At 41.8% G+C, this 23,849-nt stretch overlaps 3 protein-coding genes across 7 annotated transcripts in view; 1 reads left to right on the top strand and 2 right to left on the bottom strand.

Annotated features, from left to right (window-relative positions):
• The window catches only part of NXPH2 (neurexophilin 2), a 40,567-nt gene extending 37,993 nt beyond the window's left edge, over window positions 1-2,574 (bottom strand). The window contains exon 1 of the mRNA XM_075028947.1: window positions 2,301-2,574. Within this exon, the coding sequence (XP_074885048.1) occupies window positions 2,301-2,354 (54 nt within the window). The 5' untranslated portion in view covers window positions 2,355-2,574. The remainder of the gene's footprint in view (window positions 1-2,300) is intronic.
• The window catches only part of LOC142031462 (carnosine N-methyltransferase 2), a 438,402-nt gene that overhangs the window by 310,792 nt on the left and 103,761 nt on the right, over window positions 1-23,849 (top strand). The gene's annotated exons all lie outside the window — the stretch shown is intronic.
• The window catches only part of LOC142031464 (transcription factor 15-like), a 40,488-nt gene continuing 20,220 nt past the window's right edge, over window positions 3,582-23,849 (bottom strand). Inside the window, exon 5 of one of the 4 annotated variants that reach the window (XM_075028949.1) lies at window positions 3,582-3,711. In XM_075028949.1, the coding sequence (XP_074885050.1) occupies window positions 3,593-3,711 (119 nt within the window). In that variant the 3' untranslated portion in view covers window positions 3,582-3,592. Of the gene's footprint in view, window positions 3,712-5,637; window positions 11,175-13,401; window positions 13,654-23,849 lie in introns of those variants that run through there. The other 3 variants (XR_012650523.1, XR_012650520.1, XR_012650522.1) reach the window with 3 other exon arrangements.

Here is a 23,849-nt window from a genome sequence, read left to right on the forward strand (position 1 = left end):
ATTTGATGCCAGCATTTCTGAGTTACTAGAATGCTGCTGTATTGAAACACTGAAACCCACATTTTTTTCTCTCTTGGCTGAAATGCTGAGCCTTTAGTGTTGTATTAATATTAACCACGTTGATGTTTGGTTTGGGAAAAAAAACCCCAACAAAACAGTCAAGAATTAGTACCACCAATGCCTGCCTGCTAAAACTGCTCATTAGATTCCAGGAAGCCACCAGTCCCTCCACATACTGGCCAGAGAACAAAAAATAGCACAGTGACTTGTATTCAATGCATTACCACCAGTGTCAAATATTTCTCAACTCAATTTACAATAAGCTGTAACTTTAACCAGATGTTCTGGTAATAGTATGCCAAAATGTATTTACACAACTTTTTAGTAATAGATTAGCATTAAAAGGTATACCTAAAGATACCTCAAAAATATCACACATTCTCATTTTGCTTTAATTTATTATTTAAACTAATTTATGCAAGCTGTAAAACTAATTGACTCCAAAACTTTGCTGGTTTGTATATAAAGAATGCAGAAGAAACGAATACTCCTGGGTGAGCTGAGTGCCACATCCACCTGAAAACCTGCACTGACTATGCATGATTTTTGTTTAATTCAAGACAGCAACTTTGCTTCTTCAGTCAGCCTTCACTCAAGGCATGTAAGACCACAGCAAGCAACTTCCCAACATCATCCATAAAACCTTGGGTAACAAACGCGATCCCTGTTGATACAAGTTTCAATCAATCCCTTTGGTATCTGTTTAAAAAAACTAAAAAGGAGGGTGTGAGTGAGTGAGAGAGGTTGTAGGTGTGAGGAAGGAGCGGTTTTATTTGGTTCCCTTTCGCTCAGCAACTTTGTAATCCATTTACCGCTCTCTTTTCTCATCTCTCACCCCTGCGCGTTGTTTGGCTGGAAACTGGGCTGCAAGAATGTGAAGAATGTAAACAGTCTTTTATTGTCCAAAAGGATAGGAGTGTGAAAGAAATGTGTGCCTTATCGCAGGACTGCAGCTCGCTACTTCATTGCTATGATAAAGTGCTGGAGCAAAAAACATTACACGACAAGCACAATCCAAAACCGGATTAGAATTTGACATAAGCTTCCTCAAAAACTAATCAATCAACTCATGCTGTAATATTAGACTCCGGCTCTTAAGGAGGGTGTTTAATCCCTTCAAGGTTTATTACACACTCCCTATTGACTACAGTGACAAACTTTCAGATACGAGGCAGCTGGGGAAGAGAGGCATAACTTTTGCGGCACGGATCAGAGGTAATTACGGGAGTAAAAACAAACACACCCCCCACACCCCCCGCCCAACAAGTTCGAAATACCATTTTAATAATACTTGTTAAAGTGAAGATTGCCAGACTCTTTTGCCAATACAATTTCTCCTCTGTTTAACCTCTCCCGCCACGTTAACGCGAACATGAAGACCATTTGTTTTCCACCACGACCGCCCCACAGCCAGGGCAATTTTCCGGCTGCGGGAGAAGTTGCGCTCGTCGCGTACCGCTCTCCAGCCGCGCACCGCGCTCCGCTTCCCTCCCCTGCCCAGCTCCCAGTTTTGAAGTCTGCATTTCGCCTTGTCAGTCCCCCAAAATTCCCCCCTCCGCCTGCAAAGGGATACGTGGCACGGCACAGGCGTGTGCGACAGCCTGCAATAAAAATTAACCAACACCCCGGCGTGCGCTGCAGCAAGCCGAAACTCTACGGAGGGAGCTTTCAAAGCGCAGGTGGCTCTTACCGACGCAACCCGCTATGCCGTGCCCACGGAACGCTGAGGACAGCGCAAAACTTTTCGGGAACGGACAGTTTCGGGGTGTGTGTGGGGAAAGGGGGGGGGGGGGTAGGACGGTACTCGGCACCCACCCACCGGCCCGCCGTGCCCGGCTCCGCGGCGGCCGCCGGCGCATCCCGGGGCACCCCCGGCTCCCCCTCTTCGCTCGGCCAAGCGGAGTACCGCGACATCCCGAACGAGCCCGCCGAGCAACAAACGCGCGGAAAAAGAAAAAGAAAAAAAAAAAAAAAAAAAAAAAAAAAAAAAAAAGCACGGACCCGCTTAAAATAATAACACCAAAAAAAAAAAAAAAATTAAAAAGCAATAAAACCAGGTGTGGGGGCTGTGGGAGGCTGCCCGCCGGTGTGGTGGCGGGCTGCTCGGAGCCAACCCTGCCTTTTGCCTCCACGGGAGACCGCGCCTGCCGCCCTCCCCGGTGGGAAGGGGGCCCGTTCCCCAAAAGTCTTGCGGCAAAGGGGGGCCGGGGGGGGGGGGGGGCTCGGGGAAGGAGACTTACGAGCTGGAGGACGCCCTGGACCACGACGAGGGGCAGGGGCTGCAGGTGCACCATCCTGGCTGCCGGTCTAGGAGGAGACTCCCCTCACACGGGTCTCGCACATCTCCGCTCCGGGGAGGAGGGGAGTTGGGGGGGTGGTGGTGGTGGTGGAGGGGGGGGGGGAGCGGGCAGGACTGAGCGTAGGGACACACCGCCCCGCTTGTCCCCCCTCACGGGGCGCTGGCAGGCAGCGGCGAGACCCCGGCACTGCCGCTCCGCTCCGCGCCGCGCCTCTCGGCTCCGCGGGCGGCCATGGCGAGCGGGAGGCGGGAAGGCGGGAAGAAGGCGGCGGGAGGCGGCGGCGCAACCGGGTCGGGCGGCCGCGGCAACCCCCCGCGGGGAGGAGGGGAAACCCTCTCACAGCCCGCCGCCGACGAACGGCGGCTTGGCGGCTCGCCGCCGGCCGGAGCCCGCCGCCCCGCTGCCTGTCATGGTGCTGCCGGGGTGGAGGAGCCGCCCGGCCGGGCCGAAGTTGAAGAGAGCCGTCGTGAAGTGCGGGGGGGGGGGGGGGGCGGCGCGTTCCCGCCGGGCTCTGAGGAGACCCCGCTGCCCCGGGCGGGGCGGCCCTCCGCCGGCAAAGTTGAAAGACGCGGCGGCCCCTCCTCCGCCCCGCAGTCACCCCCCGCCGCCCTGCCCGGAGGGGAAAGGCGGCCCTGCGGGCCAGAGCCTGGCTTCGCCGGCGGGGGAAGCGATCCCGGCGCTGCCTTCCCTCACGGAACCTCCGCCGCCTGGCCCTGCCGTCGGCCTCCCGCTCTGGTGTAAGAGGAGAGACAGGTGAAGGGTTTCACTTGACGCTCACCCCTCACCCCGGTCCCGTTTTTATAGGAAACGCACCGTCACAGCTCCATTTGGATCTACCCCCTCCCCGGCACCCACACACGGGTGGGCAGCCGTGGTCCGTGTGGGGAAACTCAACGCGTTTCCTCTGCCCAGCTGTGAGGGGAGACATGGCGGCATGGCTGGGCCCTGCAGCCTGCCCTGGCACCCGTCTGCCCGGCCGGGACCCTCGGCCTGCCCTGGGGACACCACGCGTCCGTCAGCTGGGGACTGCGTCCCCTCGAGTGGGCGTGGGGACGGGGTCAAGTTCAAGTGGGCTCCTTGTGTGGGGCTTGGGCTGCGCAGGGGAGCGGGGAAGAGCGGTGCTGCTAGAGCCGTGGGGCAAGCGGGGCTTTGGTAACGGCGCCCGGGCGTGCTGGGAGCCCAGAGGGCTGGAGGATCCGTCTCCAAAGGAGTCTCTCTGAGCTTATTTCCATTTAATAACGTAAATTAATGAATACGCTCCGGACCCGCTTTTGAGGTGGGCATGAGCAGCCTGAAAATTTGGTTGCTGTGCTTCCGAGCTGCAGGAGTGACAACCTTGTAATGTGGCAACCTGGAAAGGGAAAATGAAGTTTTGAGTGCGGCAGGCTGCGGTGGGATGGAAACCCCGGCCATGTTCGGCACACATGCCTCCCACGTGGCCTGGGACCGAAGTGGTGGCACCGTTACCCATAACAGATACGTCCGTGTCAAGTCTGGCAGTGCCGGCATTGCGAATCGGTAATTCATTATGTGATGTGATATGCAAGCTCTCTGCCAGTGGGCTGAAGTGGAGGTAGTGGTTTCAGCTTCCAAACCTTGCCTGTCATTTGCAGATTAGTTTCCTCTTAATTCTCGGTTGCCCCATCTCATCTTCTTACTAGGTCTGCATTCAGGTTACATTTTGACTACCTTTGTATTTTCAGCCCCTAAAGTTCTTGCCAGTGGAAACAGCTTTGCAAGACCTTTTATTGCACTTGAGAGCAGTCATGATTTTACCCAATAATGATTGTGGTTATTTAGTTGTTATAACCCACTGGTTCTTTTTGTAGATCTGCTGCTAGGGGTCTCCTAAAACGTATCATGTGGATGCAATCGAGCCACAAATCGCGTTCTCTCATTTGGGTTCAGAAAAGATGCTTGATCTATAGCAAAGGAAACTACATATAAACTGAACAACTCTAAAACGGGTTCATTTGCAGCAGATGCAAAGATTGAGAGAAAAAACTGACATGGTGATGGTCAGTGAGTCAATCTATTATAATGTAATTCACATGGTTACTTTTTGTAGCAGTATTTAAAAGTTATTTTTAAAGTGTTTATTTTAGTGGCCTTCAACCTCTTGTGCTCCCCTTTGATTTTATTTTTAATATAGTATGATAAGCATAAAATATGTTCGGATTTACCTATTAGAATTTAAACTCCAAAGTTGCCTTCACCTCCTGAATGGAAAATAGTTAAATGCCGCCATGCATATGTTTAGTATTGAAAAGTGATATTTTCTATGGTACTGCAATTATATTTTTGCACAAGTAAACGACCCAGTTATTGGCTTAGCCGTAAGGAATCGCTGTGTTGGGCTGACCAAGGCTCTTGTGCTGAGCACCCTGTGCCGGGATGAGCCAGGTAGGTAAGAATTTACCTGCGCCGGGCTCGGACGGAGGTGGTGGCCCGGCCTCGGGTCCTTATAATAAATGGAAACATCTTGAGCGCTATCTACTGCTCGCAGGCGGTACTGCCTGCAAGTGCGGCGCGAAGATTTTATTTTCTCATGACGAATTGCATTATGCAGCTGGGTGAAAAGACTGTTATGCAATTAGTTAGAATTATGAAGACGAAATTCGGATGAAGTATTTAGATAGATCTTTTTTTAAAATGAAAAGCTGTGCTCTATAAATTTAAGGAAAGCTGAATTTCTGTAATTGGCTTTTAATGGAACCATAGTGTTTAAACTGAAGTACTGTAGTTCTATCCTATTAAATACAAACAGACTCGATTTAAATGACATTAACTTTGTCACATAAGCTATCAGAAGCTGGCCTTAAATCATACTTTTTCTAGATTAACTAGCAGTAAATATTTGTAAAGCGCTTTGAAGATGAAAAGCACCGTGCACAGTAAGTGATAAGTACTATTGTTATTTGTATTGCTTCCCGGAAAAGTCACGGTAGTGTTTGTTAAGAACAGAATATAAGGCCTGAGCTTTGCATTCCCTTGCTTTGGCATGTTAGCATGATCTTCAAAGATCATTTAAATGGGGAAAAGAAAATTTTCTGGTCTAATTTTAAGGCACAATAACAAATAGTTTGTTCATCTCAGGAAATAACAGTTGTATACTGCCGGAAGTAATCCTAATCTCTCTAGAAATGGATTGATGAGTGAGCTGTGGAAAAGCTAAACTAAGAGCCCAGGGTCCTACTAAAGCATCTTGGCTGCTACAAGGCAGTGAAAAATATCTGATTAACACATGATCTCTAATGCTCATGCATGAAGTCAATAGTAATTTTTATTCCTTTATGAAGTAATTTATAAGCACAAACAAGTAAAACCTGTAGTTAGCATTAGACCCATCTGTCATTCAACCTCAATTCAATTCTCAAATCTCATTCTTCTAAGTTAATTTAAAATGCTGGCATCAACTTTTGCTCTTCTTAGTACTAAGACTCCTCACTCTGTTTCCAAATATCAGGAACATTGGACTGGAAAGAGCAGTCTGTGTCATTCAATCCATCTCCCTTGACTGCAGACAGTGAAGTGTTAGGTTCTTTTTGGAAACTCTTCAAGATCCGTCTTTAAATTAGCTAGTTAGGAGTGGGGGGGATCCCTTGCTACATCAGGAAGCTGTTCCAAAAGTTCACTCCTCTGGCATTTGAAAACCTCCTTCTAACTTCTAGTTTCCAGATTTACTGTATTTGATACCTGGTTTTATGCATACTTGTCCTTTTGCAGTTACTGCTTTATCTTAATGAGCTCTTCTTCCTCCTTCTGACAATGTGTAGCCGAAAACATCTATAAAGTAGAGATTGCTTCTCAAATTTTATTAATTATGTGAGCCAGGTAGTCTCTCTCAGGCAATAGCATTCAATTTCCTGTGTTAGCCTAGTAAAACTTTTCTTTTGTCTATTCTCATTGGAATTAATCTTTTTTGAATGTGAGTGAACATCCAAATTTAGATGTTTGTAGTCTTGTGGAACATCATTTATGCCTAATCTATCTCTGTTCGAAATATATTCTCTAATTGTGGTGGGTTGACCCTGGCTGGACGCCGGGTGCCCACCAAAGCCATTCTATCATTCCCTTCCTCAGCTGGACAGGGGAGAGAAATTATAACAAAAGGCTTGTGGGTCGAGATAAGGACAGGAAGAGATCACTCACCAATTACTGTCACGAGCAAAACAGACTCGACTTGCAGAAAATTAACTTAATTTATTACCAACCAACCAGAGTAGGGTAACAAGAAATAAAATCAAATCTTAAAGCACCTTCCCCAACCCCTCCCTTCTACCCAGGCTCAAATCCACTCCTGATTTTTTCTACCTCCTCCCCACCAGCAGCACAGGGGGACAGGGAATGGGGGTTGCGGTCAGTTCGTCACACATTGTCTCTGCCATTCCTTCCTCCTCAGAGGGAGGACTCCTCACTCTTGCCCTGCTCCGGCATTGGGTCCTTCCCATGGGAGACAGTCCTCCATGAACTTCTCCAACATGAGTCCTTCCCACAGGCTGCAGTTCTTCATGAACTGCTCCAGCGTGGGTCCCTCCCACGGGCTGCAGTCCTTCAGGCACAGACTGCTCCAGTGTGGGTCCCCCACAGGGTCACAAGTCCTGCCAGCAAACCTGCTCCAGCCTGGGCTTCTCTCTCCACGAGGCCATAGGTCCTGCCAGGAGCCTGCTCCAGCGTGGGCTTCCCACAGGGTCACAGCCTCCTTTGGGCATCCCCCTGCTCCAGTGTGGGGTCCTCCCTGGGCTGCATGTGGAGATCTGCTCCACCATGGACCTCCCTGGGCTGCAGGGGGACAGCCTGCCTCACCAGGGTCTTCCCCACGGGCTGCAGGGGAATCTCTGCTCCGGTGCCTGGAGCATCTCCTCCCCCTCCTTCTTCACTGACCTGGGGGTCTGCAGGGCTGTTTCTCTCACTTATTCTCACTCCTCTCTTGGCTGCACTAGCACAGTTTTCTTTTCCCCCCTTCTTAAATGTTATCCCAGAGGCACTACCACTGTTGCTGATGGGCTCGGCCTTGGCCAGCAGCAGGTCTGTCTTGGAGCTGGCAGGCATTGGCTCTGTCAGGCACAGGGGAAGCTTCTAGCAGCTTCTCATACAAGCCACCCCTGTAGCCCCCACACTACCAAAACTTTGCCATGCAAACCAAATACACTGATACATGGTGTTATTGTATTTTTCTTTTCAAGAATTCATCACAATTATATTTTCTCTCTATTGTTCCATTTGTTCCAATATGTTATCCAGATCCTTCACACTACTGACTGTGACAGAAAAAGACTTATCTGCAAGGTTCAAGCAAACAACTTGAACTTCACTCACAGACTTAACTGCAAGGTTCGAGCAAATGATTTATTTGAACGTCACTTACAGACTTAACACGCCACTATTGCAGCTGTTACAGGTACAATGGAGGAATGCAGTATTGCAATTTTTAAGGCAAGGGTAGTACACTATTACAACCACAAGCAATTCACAGACAACCACAAGCACACACGTGTTTACAAACTTAAAGCATAAACAATATTCACTTACCCCTCCAGGTAAGGGCTCTCAATCCCAGGGAAGCTACCTCGACTGGCGTCCCGATCAAGGGGGGGAAAGGGTTTCCTTCACAAGCCAACTATGGTTGGAGAAGTGACTCCCCCGTTTGCAACCTGAATCTTAGAGTTTTTATCCCCTGACTTGTGGAACAGTGTGTATGACTATGTCTGAGCGGATTATGATGTATGCCTAAATGGATTATGTATATCTGAGTGGAGTTTCCCCTTATCTTTCCTTTGCTGGTCTGTGATTGTTTGAATACACAAGGTTGTCATTTGAAACTGAAGCTGAAACCCTCCAGTTCTTTTTTTTTACCTTGCTTCCTCAGGCAACTGAGTAGTGGTTGGATTGAGACTTGGCATACTATTTGTTAAGGGATTTCAAGGCTCAGTTCAGGTTTTGGTTCTTTGAATGGCCCAGCCACCGCCCTGTTTAGGTTAGGGTTTATCAGACAACCCAGGGTTAAGCTGTCTACACAGCTCCCTGTGAGTTGTCTCTGCAGAGAGCCAGGGCCTCAAGGCAACCCAAGGCTGGGCCACCTTTGTAACCCCGCCATGAGTCGCCTGTGTGCACTAGACATGGTGAAACTCCTTTGTGAACTATGAGCCGGACAATCCACACACTGACTGCTTACCAGTTCTGTGTCAGCAGCATATTTCAATAGCAAGGTCCTAAATTTTATGCCAGAATTGCTAATTAATTTATTGAATAGTAGTGTTCCCAAGATTAATATTTGATGAATCCTATTAGTTATTTCCTTCCAGACCTTGAATACAACCTGTTAAACCGTACCTTACCCTCTTCAAAACTTTTTCCTAATCACCTTCTCCAGCCTATCTAATTCTTTCCCACGTGACATCCAATCACATTTTGATTGAAGTCCTGATAGATGACTCTATTTCATTTGTCTAGAAAATTAGTAACCTAATCAAAGGCAGGTAATGAAATATTCATCAACCTAGAATAATCTACCTTTCTGAAAAAAAAAACAAAAAACCAAACCCAACCCAAACCAAACACCAAACAGTTTTATCTCATTTTCTGTTTATCCATGTTTCCAAGCCTTTTTTTTTCCTCCTTCAGATTGCTTTTGGCAGCTTTGCATATTTCTAAAACTCATGTTTGCTGATACTGTGTTTCTCCTCCTTTCCATATTCTTAGGGATAAGAATTGCATTTGCTGTTCTACATATATATCATTCCTGATATTACAGATTTATTACAAATCTCTTCTACCTGACTGGCAGTTTCCCATGTTGGTTTTTCAGATTCTGGAGCGAATATTGGCTGCCATTGCTTCCATATCTATGCTTGTCTGAATGTATCAACTGTTGAACTTCAGTTTTACCATGGGTAACTTCCACTTCCATTTTCTCCTTCCCTTTGCATTAGCTATAATTGCCCTAATATCCATGAGATTCATTGGAGGGCACACCTAGACTATCTTTAGTTCTCTCTTCATCCCAAAGAGAGAGTGCCTTGGGTTTTTTTCTTTCTATATACTTTTCTAGGATGCTGAAGAATCTTGGCTTCTTTTTCACATGAATTTTTATGATTCTCAATTTATTACACTTTCTGACCTCTAATAAACACACTAGCTTTGATTATCTATATTTTGCCATTTTTCTGTTGTCTGTGCTTATCTTTAAATATTAAGTTAATTTTTATCTAGTTAGGCCTAGCACACTTGACACTGAGGCATTAGGAAGCTGAGTTGCAAGCCTATTTTTATTTATCCATTAATTTAATTTGAACTTTGTGATTTTTTTTTAAATCATTACAAGTTGATTTTCTATGATTGATTTCTCTAAATATCCTAGCTATGCACCAAGCAAATAAGCCTGTTTCAGCTTCCCATTTTTTTGTATTCCAATACCTAACTGTTTTCCTCCAGTCTGTGCAGGAATATTAGTAGCATTGTTTCCCCAAGCAAGACTTGGCAAGCTGACATACTCTGCGCCAGTAGTCCTGGGTCCTCCCGTTCTCCAGAATCCATGCATTGCTGCCAGAATATTTTAGTTTGTTCTCTTGCTGCATGTGACTTTCATATAAATTTTAAATCTTAAGTTCTCTACAGCTGCATCAACAGCAGCACTTTCTGTCTCTTTGCTATCCATCCTTTTACCTTCTCATTTTTCTTTATTCATTGTTCCCTCATTCATCTGAGGAGCTCAGTTGTCTTGAAACAGAGATTGCCTCTCCACTGGAATTGTCTATCACATCGGTTAATTTAGGTTACACACAAAGTCTTTTTCTCAGTGCAGCTAGTGTACTGGGTTTCTCTGTAGTGACTAGTCTAAATAGAGAATAACAGTCTGCTACTGCTATTTACTACTCGTGCTTTAACTCAGGTAATGGATCTGTGCGGTAGCACTGACAAACTCTAGTTTGGATCCTCAAAGGAGTTCATTACCCATTTAGATTTAAAGCTTGGTTTTAGAAGGCTGAGAGGGATCACTGTATTGAGCTGGTTTTATTCTGCACCCTTCAACTTGATTTTTGGTCTTGAAAACCATTTGAGAGATGAGTCACCAGTACTTACTAACTCCTTCTGAGTTCCTAGAGTTTACATATATTCAAAGAAGTTTAAGAATCCAAGCAAGTGAAGTATAACACAGTTTATCAACGAGCAGAAATCTGTGAGTAAATACAAAGGCACATCCAGATCTCATTCTATGGGCAAATACAACCTTTTGATAAAGCAAAACTTTTAGTAGATGTGCTGATGATACTGGAAGAAGATTGGTGAGAGCAGGTCACTAATTAAAATGGAAAGGTATGCAGTAGTGGTAATCAATACGTTTTAAATCTTTTTATAAGCATGAATGAATGAATAAAAAGGGACATCTGGAAATCAGTAATCATTAGTCAAAGTCTAATGCCGGGCAAAATACCTGAGCAAATATTAAAGGAATTGATACAACAGGACCTAGAAGACAATTTGGTGACTGATCTTCCTGCTTTTACAAAGACTAGACCAAACTTAACATTCCAGCATTTTTTTTCTTTCTATCTATTCCCATTAATAATAATGTTTTATTACATGAGGAAGAATTTGCAGGATTTCAGCTGTAATAGTCACAAGAAATATATGTTATTTGTGTGGTGGTTTTTGTTTTGTTTTTAATTATGTATTTATTTATGTATTTGGTTTTGTGAATCAAATGGTTTTTAATGATGAGTAGTTCCCATTCAGGGAAGTGCTGCAGCCTGTATTGAAGTCCTTTTCAAGAAAGCATTTCAGTATCAGCCCAACTTCATTGACTTTAGTCACCTATAAACATTTTCAACAGAGAAACTTTCTTGAACTGGATCCATATCAGTAACTGTGTCAGGTGAAGTAAGTTATCTATTTAATCTACTGTATCCCTCACAATATTTTTATATGTTCTTATGTCAAAGTGCAGGGGATACTCTAGGCATAGATTAATTCTGATTTAAGATAGTGCTTTACCCTTGGTAGAAAGTTAAGATCACTCAAATTCTCCACATTTCTTATTTTAAAATCTATGAGATGTATTATAATTTACTAGAATAGTTAAACTTCCAAAGTTTATAAGCTATGGCTAGACATGTCAAAACAGGAACATGGAAAAGATTTTGCAGGATATAATAATGAGAGAAAGTAATGATGAAAATTCTGCTTTAAAGGAAAATGAGTTATCTGTATCTGGGTAGAAAGAGCTATTAAATAAAATTGGTTTTAGAAGTCATACTAGCTAGAGTTACTGCAATACTAAATATTCACATAAAGCAATCATAGCATTTGAGGGCAGAGTGTCCCTGCATTAATACTCTTGGGTTTTTCTTTTTCCCCATCATATATTATTTTATCAGTTAATTTCTTGCAAAGAAATATTTTATCATTTATAATGGACTCTTTTGTGAGATTCATTTATGCTCTGGCTACCCTGTTTACTTTAGCTCTAAGGTTCTAAGTTCTAAAATTGTTTTATTTTTTTAAGATTTTTTTTTGAGTTTTAATTTTTTAACTATTTTTTCCATAGAATATGAATAAACCGTATCAGCACATCTGTACCATATGGTTTATGTTTGATCCAGGAGACAAAATAAGCAAATCTGCATTATGACAAAAATATTTGCTGTGTAATTCTGCTAAAAAAATTCCAACTTAATATTATGAAAAAAAAAAAGTCACAGAGCCATGCTAAAGTGATGACTTGAGAGATTAGAATTTGCTATTGCATTCATTTGGTATTGAAAAAAATAATGTTCAGTGCACGCTTCCAAATCCACTTCACTTTCACTTTTATTACACTTCTAAGTCATAATCTCTTCTATAAAATGATGCAATTTTTTACAGTCAACTTTCAGATGAGGAGTGATAAGAAAAAAATCTGTATAGAACATGCACAATTACTAAGTATCAAGGTGAACTCTGGATAGTTCTAAAAGACAACACAAATGTAATATTTTTAATGTTTTTTAGTTTTTTAGCAAGTCAGGGATATAAATATCTTAAAGAGATGATAACATGCCCAAGTGAACTTTTTCAAAGATAGAGAAGAAAGTATCTTTTTCTTCATTAAAGAGGTCCCATGTGGTTTTTAAAAAGATCATTTTTGTGGCCAAATTTACCAAAATGGCTATCTCTTTATTTACATGATTTCCAACGTAAGCAGTGACTTGAATCACTGATTGAGACAGGGTGCTCTGCATCTATTTTCACATTGTTTATCAACAATTGTATTAGTCTTTGTTTTTATTAATCTAAATCTACCCAGGCTAGACCACAGCACATATCCCAGTGGTCTTTAGTACCTTGTGAGATAAAATCCTTCATAAAACATCCAGAACATGCATTATGTTATCAGAATAATTATAGCAGGTTGACAAATAACGCAAGCTCTTAGGCTAAGTACATAATTAGTTGGTTTTGAAAATCAGCACAAATTCTTTGTTTTCTTTATAATTTTCCACAATACCAAAGCAATTATTCACCAGACATTTTTATATCCCAGGGAAACTGGGAATCTTTTGAGCTTTCCTCATGTCATGCTGCTATGAAAGAGTTTGTGTTTCCCAGATCCTGTCTGTAAGCTTGTCATTAGGCAGCTGAGGTGGAGAGGAAGCACAATTTCTTCCACTGATTTCCTATACTCGGTGCCACAGTTACAGGATCAAAGAATTACAGCCTGTAATACAAGCCCTGCTGCTGCTAAATGTGGTACAGGTGTTGTAGACCATTGCAGTCTGTAGTTAGTTACTCATTCATCTGTGAGTTCAAACTTCTAAATGTACCTTTTTTCTGCTCATAAATCAAAAGTTTCCTTTCACATTCAATACAAGATTTTGCAATTTAAATAGTAAGGCAAAAAAACTCCATTTAACATGTTTAACATCTAAAATGGAAATTATTTTTCACTGTAAAGGTGATTGCGGACTTCAGTGCCTTATTTTCAGTGCTGAAAACAGCATCCCTTTTTTTTAAATTTTCTTTTATTTATTTTTTTTATTTTCCCCATAGTTCATTTCCCGTGTTGTTTTAAGTATCTACTCCTTTTTCAGGCACAGTAACCTCTGGGGCAAGCATCAGTCTGCTACATTCACTTTTAAATTGTGGCCCAGCTGAGTTCACACCTGCTGGGGGAGGCAGGAAGTACCTTGGGAAGGGCAGTTCAGGAGTGGGGAAACCAACGCAAGCCTCTTATTTTTCTTTAGAATCCAGACCAGAACCACTGAGGAACTTTGGATGAAGCTATCCTTTGACCCTCTGGAGAAAGAGCTTCCCTCTATGGATCAAGAGAGTAAGAAAGGCAGACTCTAATTTCTAGCACAGTTGGAGAACTGGCAAAGCCTGCGGCGAAGGTGCTCAGTTTGTTCAGCACTGGAATAAATCACAGGGCCTAAGGAGTCTTTCCTGAAACAAGGTAGTATATTTTGTTGCTTTTTGTTTTGCATTTGCTGGCATTTTGTTTGAAAAATCTGTAACCTCCGGAGACCAGGTGCTTGAAATTCAAACAAATGTGGGGAAAAAGAAGCCTGACTGGGAAAAATTGTGTTTGTTGGACCAGAAGCCCAGGGACACAGCCATGGGTTTGCAGTTAAGTTTGCCACATATTCCAGTCAATGGTGTTTAGCTTTGCCTCTTGTTCTGAAAAACCTGTCTCAATAAGGACAAGCTGCCTAAAAATGGTACATTGAGACAAGTTGGTTTATCTAAGGAGAGCAGCAATAATTTTTGAGTGACCTATTAACATTTCCTATATAAGGTCACACTGCGGTTTGTTTTGTGTTGACCTCAGATTTTACTCTACCATCCAGCTCAGGGGATAGGTACCTGTATGAAAATTGAAATACAGCAGTGAATGTTACATTACCTTTGAGAGATCTGGAACAGACTGAGATTCCCCTGTTCTGGAAAGTGCGGTAGCAATTAATCTACAACGGCATTGAGGTTACAGGAGTCTAAAATTGCATCATCAGATATGATCAATATCATCAAGTCTGATACTGCTGGACTGAATAGGAGACATCATCCCTCTGCTCACAGGGAGACAAAGACGTAAACCTGGTGTGACTGGAAGATGAGGAACGGAGTGTTCCTGCTGGTGACTCTGAAGAGGTTTTCTTTCACTTACAGCAGAAAAAGGCATATATATGTCCTGTTACATTTATTTTTATCCGCCGAGCCTTTGACAAATCTATCACACTCTCATTTTTCTTGCTTGCAGAGTTCTGTCAAATTTATGGTTGTAAGACTAAGTTGAAAAGACCCATGAAAGCTTCTGCCCTCTTTAAAAGTCTCAGAAGTAGAGTAAGAAAGGTTTGACAGATTAATTTTTCTTTTCTTTTGAGAGTGGAATCAGGAGGGAGGAAGAAAAGAAAATGCCCAGGTGGATGAGAAAAGTTAGGTTTCTCAAATCAGAAGACACTCCTCAGAAGTGTTACCAAAATTAAAACCCTAACAGCCTTCTTTGATCTGATAATTAGTGGAGGCAAGTACTACTGTAACTTTTCAATCAGCAAATATCATCAATAAAGTAATGAATCGAGGGAAATACGCTTTGTAGGATTAAATAATTCATAAAAGATAGCTTGGGATTTTGTTTAATCATGCAGTTCCCTCCTTATTCTCGGACCACATAAGGCACATTGTAGCCAGATTGTGAATAGTTAAGTGTAGCAAGTAGAAATCTTCAACTGAAGAGCCTATTGGAAGGCCTACAGCTGAAAATTCATTTTAGGAGTCAAGACCATTGGTAAAAACAGATAATGCTCTGTGCTTTGTCATCAGTAGCGATGCTGCCAGTCATTTCAAAGCAACAGTGGACATAAGCTTAGGCAGGTGGAATCTGACATATATAGCCTACTTTGAGGTTACTTCAGAAAGCTTTTAAGTTACCAGGAATTTTTATTTAGTAGCTGCAATTTCAACAAGCTTACAGCATTTGTGACAGTTTTCTAGAAACACTTACCATTGTTGTTAATTGTTAATTTTCTAGGATGATCAATATTCAAGATGAAATCTATTGATACTAGTGCTTGATATGATGTGTTTGGCAAGACAACTTACTGTAAGGAGTGGAAAGATGCTGGGATGTTAAAAAAAGCAAAAGCGTTATAGTGAGGTGGCTTATGGCTGCTGTATTTGTCATTTTTCCTTCTCTTCACAGCAGTTGGAGGGACTTTGAAAATGCTTAACTACTTCTACTGCAAGCTCCTTTTAGCAGCCCCGCGTATGTGTAAATGGCAATGGTCCAAGCGCAGACCTGTGCTTATGCCAAATGGTCTAGTTCAGTGGCTTTCTGACCTGTTGTCCTGAGGTTAATGTATTTCTTTACAGAGATCAAGAAGAACAACTGGGAAAAACATGCTAATTATAAATTGGTTTACATTTGCAGTATTGGAATATTGGAACATTTTTAAGGGCCTGCCAACTGAGAAAAGATGGAAAAGACTGATTTAGCTATTCAACTTAATAAAGCAGTGGGTTTATGCAGTTAGATGTGATTACGTGGTAAGATATGGAAATTTTTTCATCTCACAAGAGAGACAGAGTGCTACATGTAAGGCTGTTATATCCATTATGTCTTTTTGTTTCTTCCTGCGTCTCTCCTGCAGTGTCACATCTGGCACTGTTGCATAGGCTGGTTATACGCAGCAACCTTTCCTATGCTGATGCGTTCCCAGAGTGTGCAAGTTCTTATCCATGAGGGCTGACAGTGGTGTATCCTGCAATTGCTCGTCAGGGCAGAGACAGTTATCTAGTGCCTCTTTTCCTTCCATTTGTGACTGCCTAATGAGACTCAAAATATGATCAGTCACTCTGTAGTATGTGTTCAGTATTAAAAGAAAATCACTGACTGTAGGCAGGAGGTCATTCAGCATTGCCACTAACAGCTTTTGATATTTCTGCATTAAAACCCAAGCCAAACATTATAGGCACCGAACCATCTGCAGGCATAAGTAGGCTTATTGTTGCTTAAGTTCTTAGTACAAATGAAGAGGTCTGTTATGTACTTCTATCTGCTTTTGTGTGATCAGTGCTCCTAAACAATGAATCCTCTGCTGCTATCACTGCTGTGTCAGAGTTGAATGAGATGCAAAGAGGTTCTTTTATTCTATTAAGTGTGTGTTGTTGCTCTCTGCTCCCTCACAGCAACATGATCTGACAGTAAAAGAGATGGCTTTTCATAAGATAATTTCAATAGTTTTTTTCCAGAATAGCCTGTCATACCTGTAACCCTCCTCCCAGCAGTTCAGCTGTCTGTGATCCAAGACCCAGCTTGCACATAGCATGCTTGTGTAACCCCAGCTTAGACTTCTGAGAAACCCTGAAAGAAAGAGCTATAAAAGCCTACATAGAATAGAGCCATGCAAAACAAGAAAGGTGAAACTGCAGAGATAAGGTTGGTGAGAAGGATATAGTTGGCAGCTCAAGGATTCAAAAGGAAAAACAAACATGGAAAGATGTACACTCCTAAGGAGAAGACACTGAGGATGGCAACACTGCAGCACTGAAGATCAGCCTGTCCCAAGGACAAATAGAAGAAAGCCTCCTCTCACAATTTGCCTGGCTGGCAAATGTTGGTTGAATGTCATCTCTGGAGCAGTGAACTTCTCAACCATTGGATTGGTAGCTCATTAATCCTATCAATCATTTTTGTGTATTGGACAATAATGAATTGGTTTGTACTTTTACATGTGTGTACCCTACTTCCAGAATCTCTTTGTGCATGGTAGAAGTTGCCGAAAGTGACCCAGAGCGGGAGTGTTACATACCCAAGAATTTGCCTGCAGAGGAAACCACATCAAATCATGCCTTTGGTTTGCCTGAGTGTGGCTTATACCCTCAGCTGATCACGTGCCCACAACTTTCTTTCTCCTTTCTAATTCCTACTTCTTCTTCAGAATGAGGCTAGATTATTAAAAAAATCTGCAGACCTTTTGTGCTTAGACTTTTGAAATTCAGCTGTAGTTTCACCAGCCAGAGCTTCACTCGTGCATCACAGCTGGCTACTGTAGATGTACTGTCTCCTCGCAAGCTAGGTCTAATTTTTGTTACTTGGCTTCATTTCCAAAACATTGATGCATACAAGGAAAGAACGAGACGGACAGACACTTTAACCAAAACTTTTCTGGCAGTGTTAGAACTGAGAAGTTGTTTTATAAACAGTTAAGTGAAATAGTTTTGTAGATACAGGAACTTACATAAGGACAAGGGCTGCCTAATACAGGCAATATTAGAAAATATGAAAGACTGGATGAAATCTGAGATGTTTTATTTAACAGTAAAATTATGAAGGATTAAACAGAAGAGTGAAGTATTTTCTTAATGTGCAGCAGTTCTAAACTTTTAGCTGTGGTGATGTTGGTTATGTATTGCATAATGTGTGAAATAGGCTTCTACCTCTGGCAGCCAGCCACATAAACCAGATGTCCAAAAATTTGCCAAAGTTAATTGCTGCCAGGGGCTTCTGTGTTTGTAACAGAGACTTCATCAGAACAGAACTCACTACTGAATCTGGTTGAATTGCTGAACTGAAGCCTACTTCATTGCTGTAATCTTCCACTGATGGCATTTGGCATAGCTGTAGAAGCTCGCTGAAGATGTAGTACCCAGTATATGTTATTAACCTAGACAAATTATAAATACAGTGTAGCTAAAGGATGCTAATAAGTGAGCAGTCACATAATCTCTCTTGGGTGAAAAAAGCCCTAACAAAATACCAGCTTGTCTGAGAAGAATTTCAGAGAACTTTTTTACGATGTAAAACTGCTTTTGCTGAAGGTCTGAAGGAAGCCTGGGAGATACAGGCACAGCAGGCTGCCAGAGAGCATTTTGTCCCAGATGGGTATCCAAGACAAGACTAAATCCTTTTCAGACACTGAATAAATCAAGAAAAATGGTACATGTGGTAGCATGGAAAAGCCAAAGGCAAGCACTAGAAGTTGCACACCCAGATGAACATAGCCAAAATTAAGCATCCAGATTCTTTGTATCCACACACTTACGTAGAATTTCATTCTCTTTCTAATTTGTAGACCGTATTTTTGCTTCCTAATAGTGGGGGAAGGGAGTGAGAATGTGGCTCCTCATACATTTTGATCTGTTGTTTTCTAACTGCATTTAGGTGCCAATTAACCTAAACATTTGAAACTGTCTAGATCAGATATTATTAACTGCAACTCAATGACTGTTCTATTAGGTGCAACTCAATGGCTGTTCTATTAGCTGGAGGCAGCATAATTATCTTCTTGCCTCTGCTAAATTGTGGCTTAATTTCTTGCATGTTTCTATGTCCAGAACTATTTCCCATGGGCGACTCAAATTTAAGCCAAATGCTGCTTATTTTTTATGGTATCATAGTTCATCCACGTATAAAATATTATTTATATATGTATATTATAGATACATATATATTTATATATATACATATTTCTGTATAGATATATCTATATAGATATCTTTTATATAGATATCTCTGAAGGATCTTCTCCTGTTATGCAAGCTCATCCACTCTGCTTTAACAAATACTATAAAACTATTAAACTTCTGCTGTGTTAGCTATCTGTAACACTGAATGTAATCTTTACATTTCTAACTCTACAGAACAACATATTTCTGAAAGCAGATAAATTAGAGCTCTAGTCCTAGTGGAGCAGATTTTATAATCTTTTTGTGCTGAGATGTGCTACAACAGAGGTTAAACTAGGCTATAATGTGAGGAGACAGAAAGCTGGCTTGTACCTTTAGGGACAGCTGGTGAATTCTGGCATGCCTGCTCATGCACTATTAGCAGTATTTAAATATATAATGACATTAGGTCCTCTTGCCCCTCTTGTAACCTTATCTTTGTTAAACGCTACTTCAGAGAAGATTCTTCCCTCCCCCCAATATTATGATACATCAAATTTAAGACCTGAAGAAACAGGGGAGGAAACACTGGGAAAGATAAGTCAGGGAGGAAATAGAGATTAATGGTAAGGTAATAAGGAAAAAGAGGTCATAAAAAAGAAATCAGAGGATAAGAAAGAGTATTTATCAAAGAGGTAAAGAATTGTGTCATCAGTTGCCATGCTGAATATAAGGTGTGCTCAGAAACTGAGAAGCAATAGTTGCAAATAGGATATATTCGGGCAGAGTTAGAAGCTGGGGAAGTGGAAAATCTGTTGCCTGTGTTTACAGTATTGGGTTGATGGAGACCTTTTACTGCCGTTCATCACTATAATTGTTACCATTTAAATTGTCATTACCTTAGAGGTCTTTAAATCTCATCATCATTTTACTCCATTAATACTGCTTAGCAGTACAAAGGATTTTTACATCTTTGCAGTTCATCTGTTTCAACTCAAAGCACACTGAATTTCGAAGGCATATTGAAATTTGGGCTTTTTGAGATAGTCTATGGCAATAATTGCCTGATACTCTCCATGAATGAGCAGCTGGTTTCAACTGCTCTCCTTGACAGATGGGCTTTTAGAGACTATATAATCCAAGGAGCTGCAAGGAGAAGCTTGGGGGACCGCATGCTCCTCCTGACAGGTGCTGAGTCCTGGGGCAGCAGGAGCTGGGTAGGGAGAGGCCCCAGTCTGGGTGCCCAGACCTCAGAGGCTTGGAGGATCCTGTGGCTCTAGCACATGAGCCCACCAGGAGCATAGGCTTCACAGCCAGTGTTTCCATCAATGCTGCACGCTCTGACCATACCTCTGGCGTGGGAGCCATGCAAACTACCCTTACAAGCTCAAACCAAATGGACTTGCTGCTTTAAAAAAAATCTATATGCTTTCACATGTTAGAAGGCCCTCCTGAGACCTTGCTTTATTAAGATCAATTGTTTGACAGAAGGGCACTATATTGTTTGACAGAAGGCCTTTCTTTCACTACAGTGCTGAAGCAGCTGCTAATTGCAACATGGAAGAAGTGGATTTTTAGCTGCTTCTGAGGGACAGAAGAAGGCTAATGAGATCATTTCAGGTAAGAAAAAACCCACTAACAATCCAAAATAGATTCTTGTTTCCTTAGCATGTATTTTGACATGGCTGAGTCATTCTGGCTATAGCATCAACATGACACAGGGGATGCATGAACTGGTTGTTGATTCTTTGCACTTTTATAAAATTACCAGTCAAATATACTGTTAAGCTGCTATATTGTCAGAAAGTGCAAAGGATATATCCAGGCTCTGTTAATAGGGTAGAAGAGGATATATGAGAAGACTGCCTATACACTGTTAAAACTCTGTTATAAACACATTCTAAACTTCCTAACCTGAAAGGACCACATCACATGAATTGAAATAAACCTTGCACACAAGGGAGAGAAAAATGCACTTTTGTTATGTTGCCCACAGCATTTAATATAATTGCTTACTCATAGGAGCAAACCATAGACTGCAAGTGCAAATAACAGTGCTCATTACCTCAAGCCCATTTTGGTTTTGAAAATGCAAAGAATTAGGAATTTAGAATGACTTAAATCTGTACATGCTACTTACTTGGGTTTTGTTTCTATTAGAATTATCATATGGAAATGAGTGAAGAGAGTAGTAAAATTTTGGAATTCATTACTTTAAATTTGTTTGGTGTATACTCATAGATACACAGCTGCTGCCTTTTTTACAGATAGGAAAGGGAGAAATTGTTATGTATGTGGTATATTGTTTGATGGCAGGAAAATGTCTTGTGTGGTCAAGAATTCTGAAGAGGCAGAGATAGAAGAGCTAGTTTTGTTGCTAGAAATGATGTCCTGAACTGCAGACACAGGGCTGGAATTCCAAATTTACAAACCTTTCCAAGTATCTGTACCAAGAGACTTCATCCAGCTTATCTCTGCTTTCCAGAAATCTTTTAATTTCTGCAAAACATTAGTTTGAAAAAAAAAAACACCAAAACAAACAACAAAACCCCCACAACCAAACTGCAAAACCAAACCAAGAATCAAGGAAAACTTCACTGTTTGACTCAGCCCCCGAAGGACTTGTAAAAGACATGACTACAGCATTTTGCTGTGAGAGAACATATAGGAATGTGAGTTTAAAAAGACCCACTTGTTCCTCACTGAAGTTTGTGTCCCCTGTAGGCATTTTGCACAGAGCCCGTACGAGCTCAGCAGCCACATGCTGCCATCTACTGGCAAAAGGCACAATAGGTACTCCGGAACAAATACTAGTAAATAGTATCGAATTTATTTCATAACTTTTTCTTTAAATGGATACGCTGTAGAAGACAACCCAGTAATTGAAAGACAAAGTCGAGCAAAAGAAAATTTGCTCAGAAACAACAAATTGCAATGAAAATGAGTGAAAAAAGTGCTGTAAATCACAATAGTACCCAAGTCATCAATATGCAGTAGGTAAAAATTGTATTTCACATTAGAGGGAAAACGTGGGAGAAAAGAAACCATTTCTTTATGAATAAGTTTCATCTCTTTCCCAGCATGCTGAAAACAAGAGAAATATGCAGCATTTCCCGCAAGTAAGATACTTGGGATTGAAACGGTTCTACAAATCTGAGAGCTACTGATTGTGCAGCCAAAGGGGAATGTTGTGTGAATGTGTGCAGTAAACAGTACTTAGCGTGAAAGAGATTCAGTAGCAAAAATGACATTTGTAATCCCCTCTGAACCTATCTAACTTCACATACTTGAATGAGTAATGTGTGTTACCACTTTTAACTCTCTCACTCAATCTCTTGGGACCAGGTCTGTAAGGAATGAGGGCTTGTATATGTGCAGTCAACACATCATCTGGGGAGAATATGTAAGCAACAAGCATTCTTCAGTGCTTTTAGTGAATTGTTCTGAAAACTGTTTTTCAACGCATGATCTGTTTTGGTTTCCCAGACTGCTATACAACATGCTAAGGGTGGGGGGGAGATACTGTGTTTCTATGAAAGCTGCCTGCTAAATTTTCCTTAATATTTTGTGCATAAATGAAGAAATATATGCAATTCTTCCTTCATTCCCATGAGAAAGGAACGTATATAAAAATCCTGACAACTTGATCTTATGTCTGGATGTTGGCCAGAGAGTAAAATCATTCTGTTTATGACCAAGCTTACCATCTGCCATTAGTGAGTTGATGTATCTGCATTTACAGAATAGGTATCCCTCTCCAAACTGCAGAAACATCTAAAGCCTCTTAGCTTTTTGAAACAAGTATTGACTCTTAAGGAGTGAAATGACATAAACTGTCCAAAGCATCTCATGTGAGCCCTTGTTCCCGGTGCTGGGAACTTATCTATCTGAACATGTACAAACTGTGCCCCCACTTACTTCCCATCATGTCTTCCTAAACACCTCATCCTCTTGTTCCTGAAGTCATCTCCCATTTCCCAGCTTTGCCTGATTCATCCACCTCGTTGATGATTGATAAATGGCTTTTTTGATGGATGTGAACCACTTTCCTAAAACAGTTCAAAATCTCTGTGTTCAGTTAAAACTTTGTTGTCATGAAGTTCACATTCTGTTCTCTTTCTTGTTTATAGGACATACCCATCTTTAGAGTCTTCCTTATGCACATGTGAATGTATGTTTTTGAATGAATGCATGTGATGCTGGGACAGGTTCTCTTATTATTTAAAATAGTGAGTTTATTTGCTAAAACTTAGAATTCTGACCAAAAAAAAGAGGAAAAAAATTGACAAGAACTTTCATGAGTAATCTTTAGTGGGTTTTGTCCTATCTTATTCAGAATACTACCAGAGACACTAAATGTATTTTAGAGAGCAATTGATAATATTTGTGTTTGGATAGAGGAGATTATTCTGTGATGGAGATAAAAGATTGACAATAAGACTTGTAGGCTGACTTTCCTTTGATGCAGTGTTGGCTCCCTATGAATTTTTTGTATTATTTTACTACGCTGATAACTGGATTTTGTGGCAGCTGGGTGTTGATACTGTCCAGTATGTAGTCCCAGACCTGGGCAAAAGCTGGAGAATTAGAAGCGGGACCTCAAAGTGCTCAAAGTTTGGTTGAGGAAAGGCTGAGCAGAAAGAGGAGTGGGATCGGCCTCATTCTAAGGATGTGTATGTAAACGATGCCAGCAGTGTTTGTAACCTTTGTGTAACCAGAGTGGTTGAAATTTCCTGACATTTCTGCCTGCCTATAGACTGCCAAATAGCAGCAATGATCTGAAAAATGTGTTGGTTATGGAGCTGGTGGCAGCAGGGGTTCTCCCCTTTTCAGAGTCTTTCTCTTCCATCCTTGTTTGGCTAAAGGAGCACAACAATTCCTGAATGATATTCAGCTGCTTATTATACATTTCCATAGAAACTCAGGGCTAGTATGATGGACCACTTATCCAAGGCTGTGTCCGGAATTGGCTTGTGGATTAAAATTGCACAGGATGTATGCAGAGGTCAGCAAGCCAACCTGGCTACCATCCCTGTGGATTTCTTTCTATGTATTTCTGTTTGGAGGTTAAAGAATTTGGCTCAGGGATGTCTAAATGGAGGCAACCTCCTGCCCTCAGACAGCAGA

The sequence above is a fragment of the Buteo buteo genome, chromosome 5 (genome assembly GCF_964188355.1).
Source record: "Buteo buteo chromosome 5, bButBut1.hap1.1, whole genome shotgun sequence".
Lineage (NCBI taxonomy): Eukaryota > Metazoa > Chordata > Aves > Accipitriformes > Accipitridae > Buteo > Buteo buteo.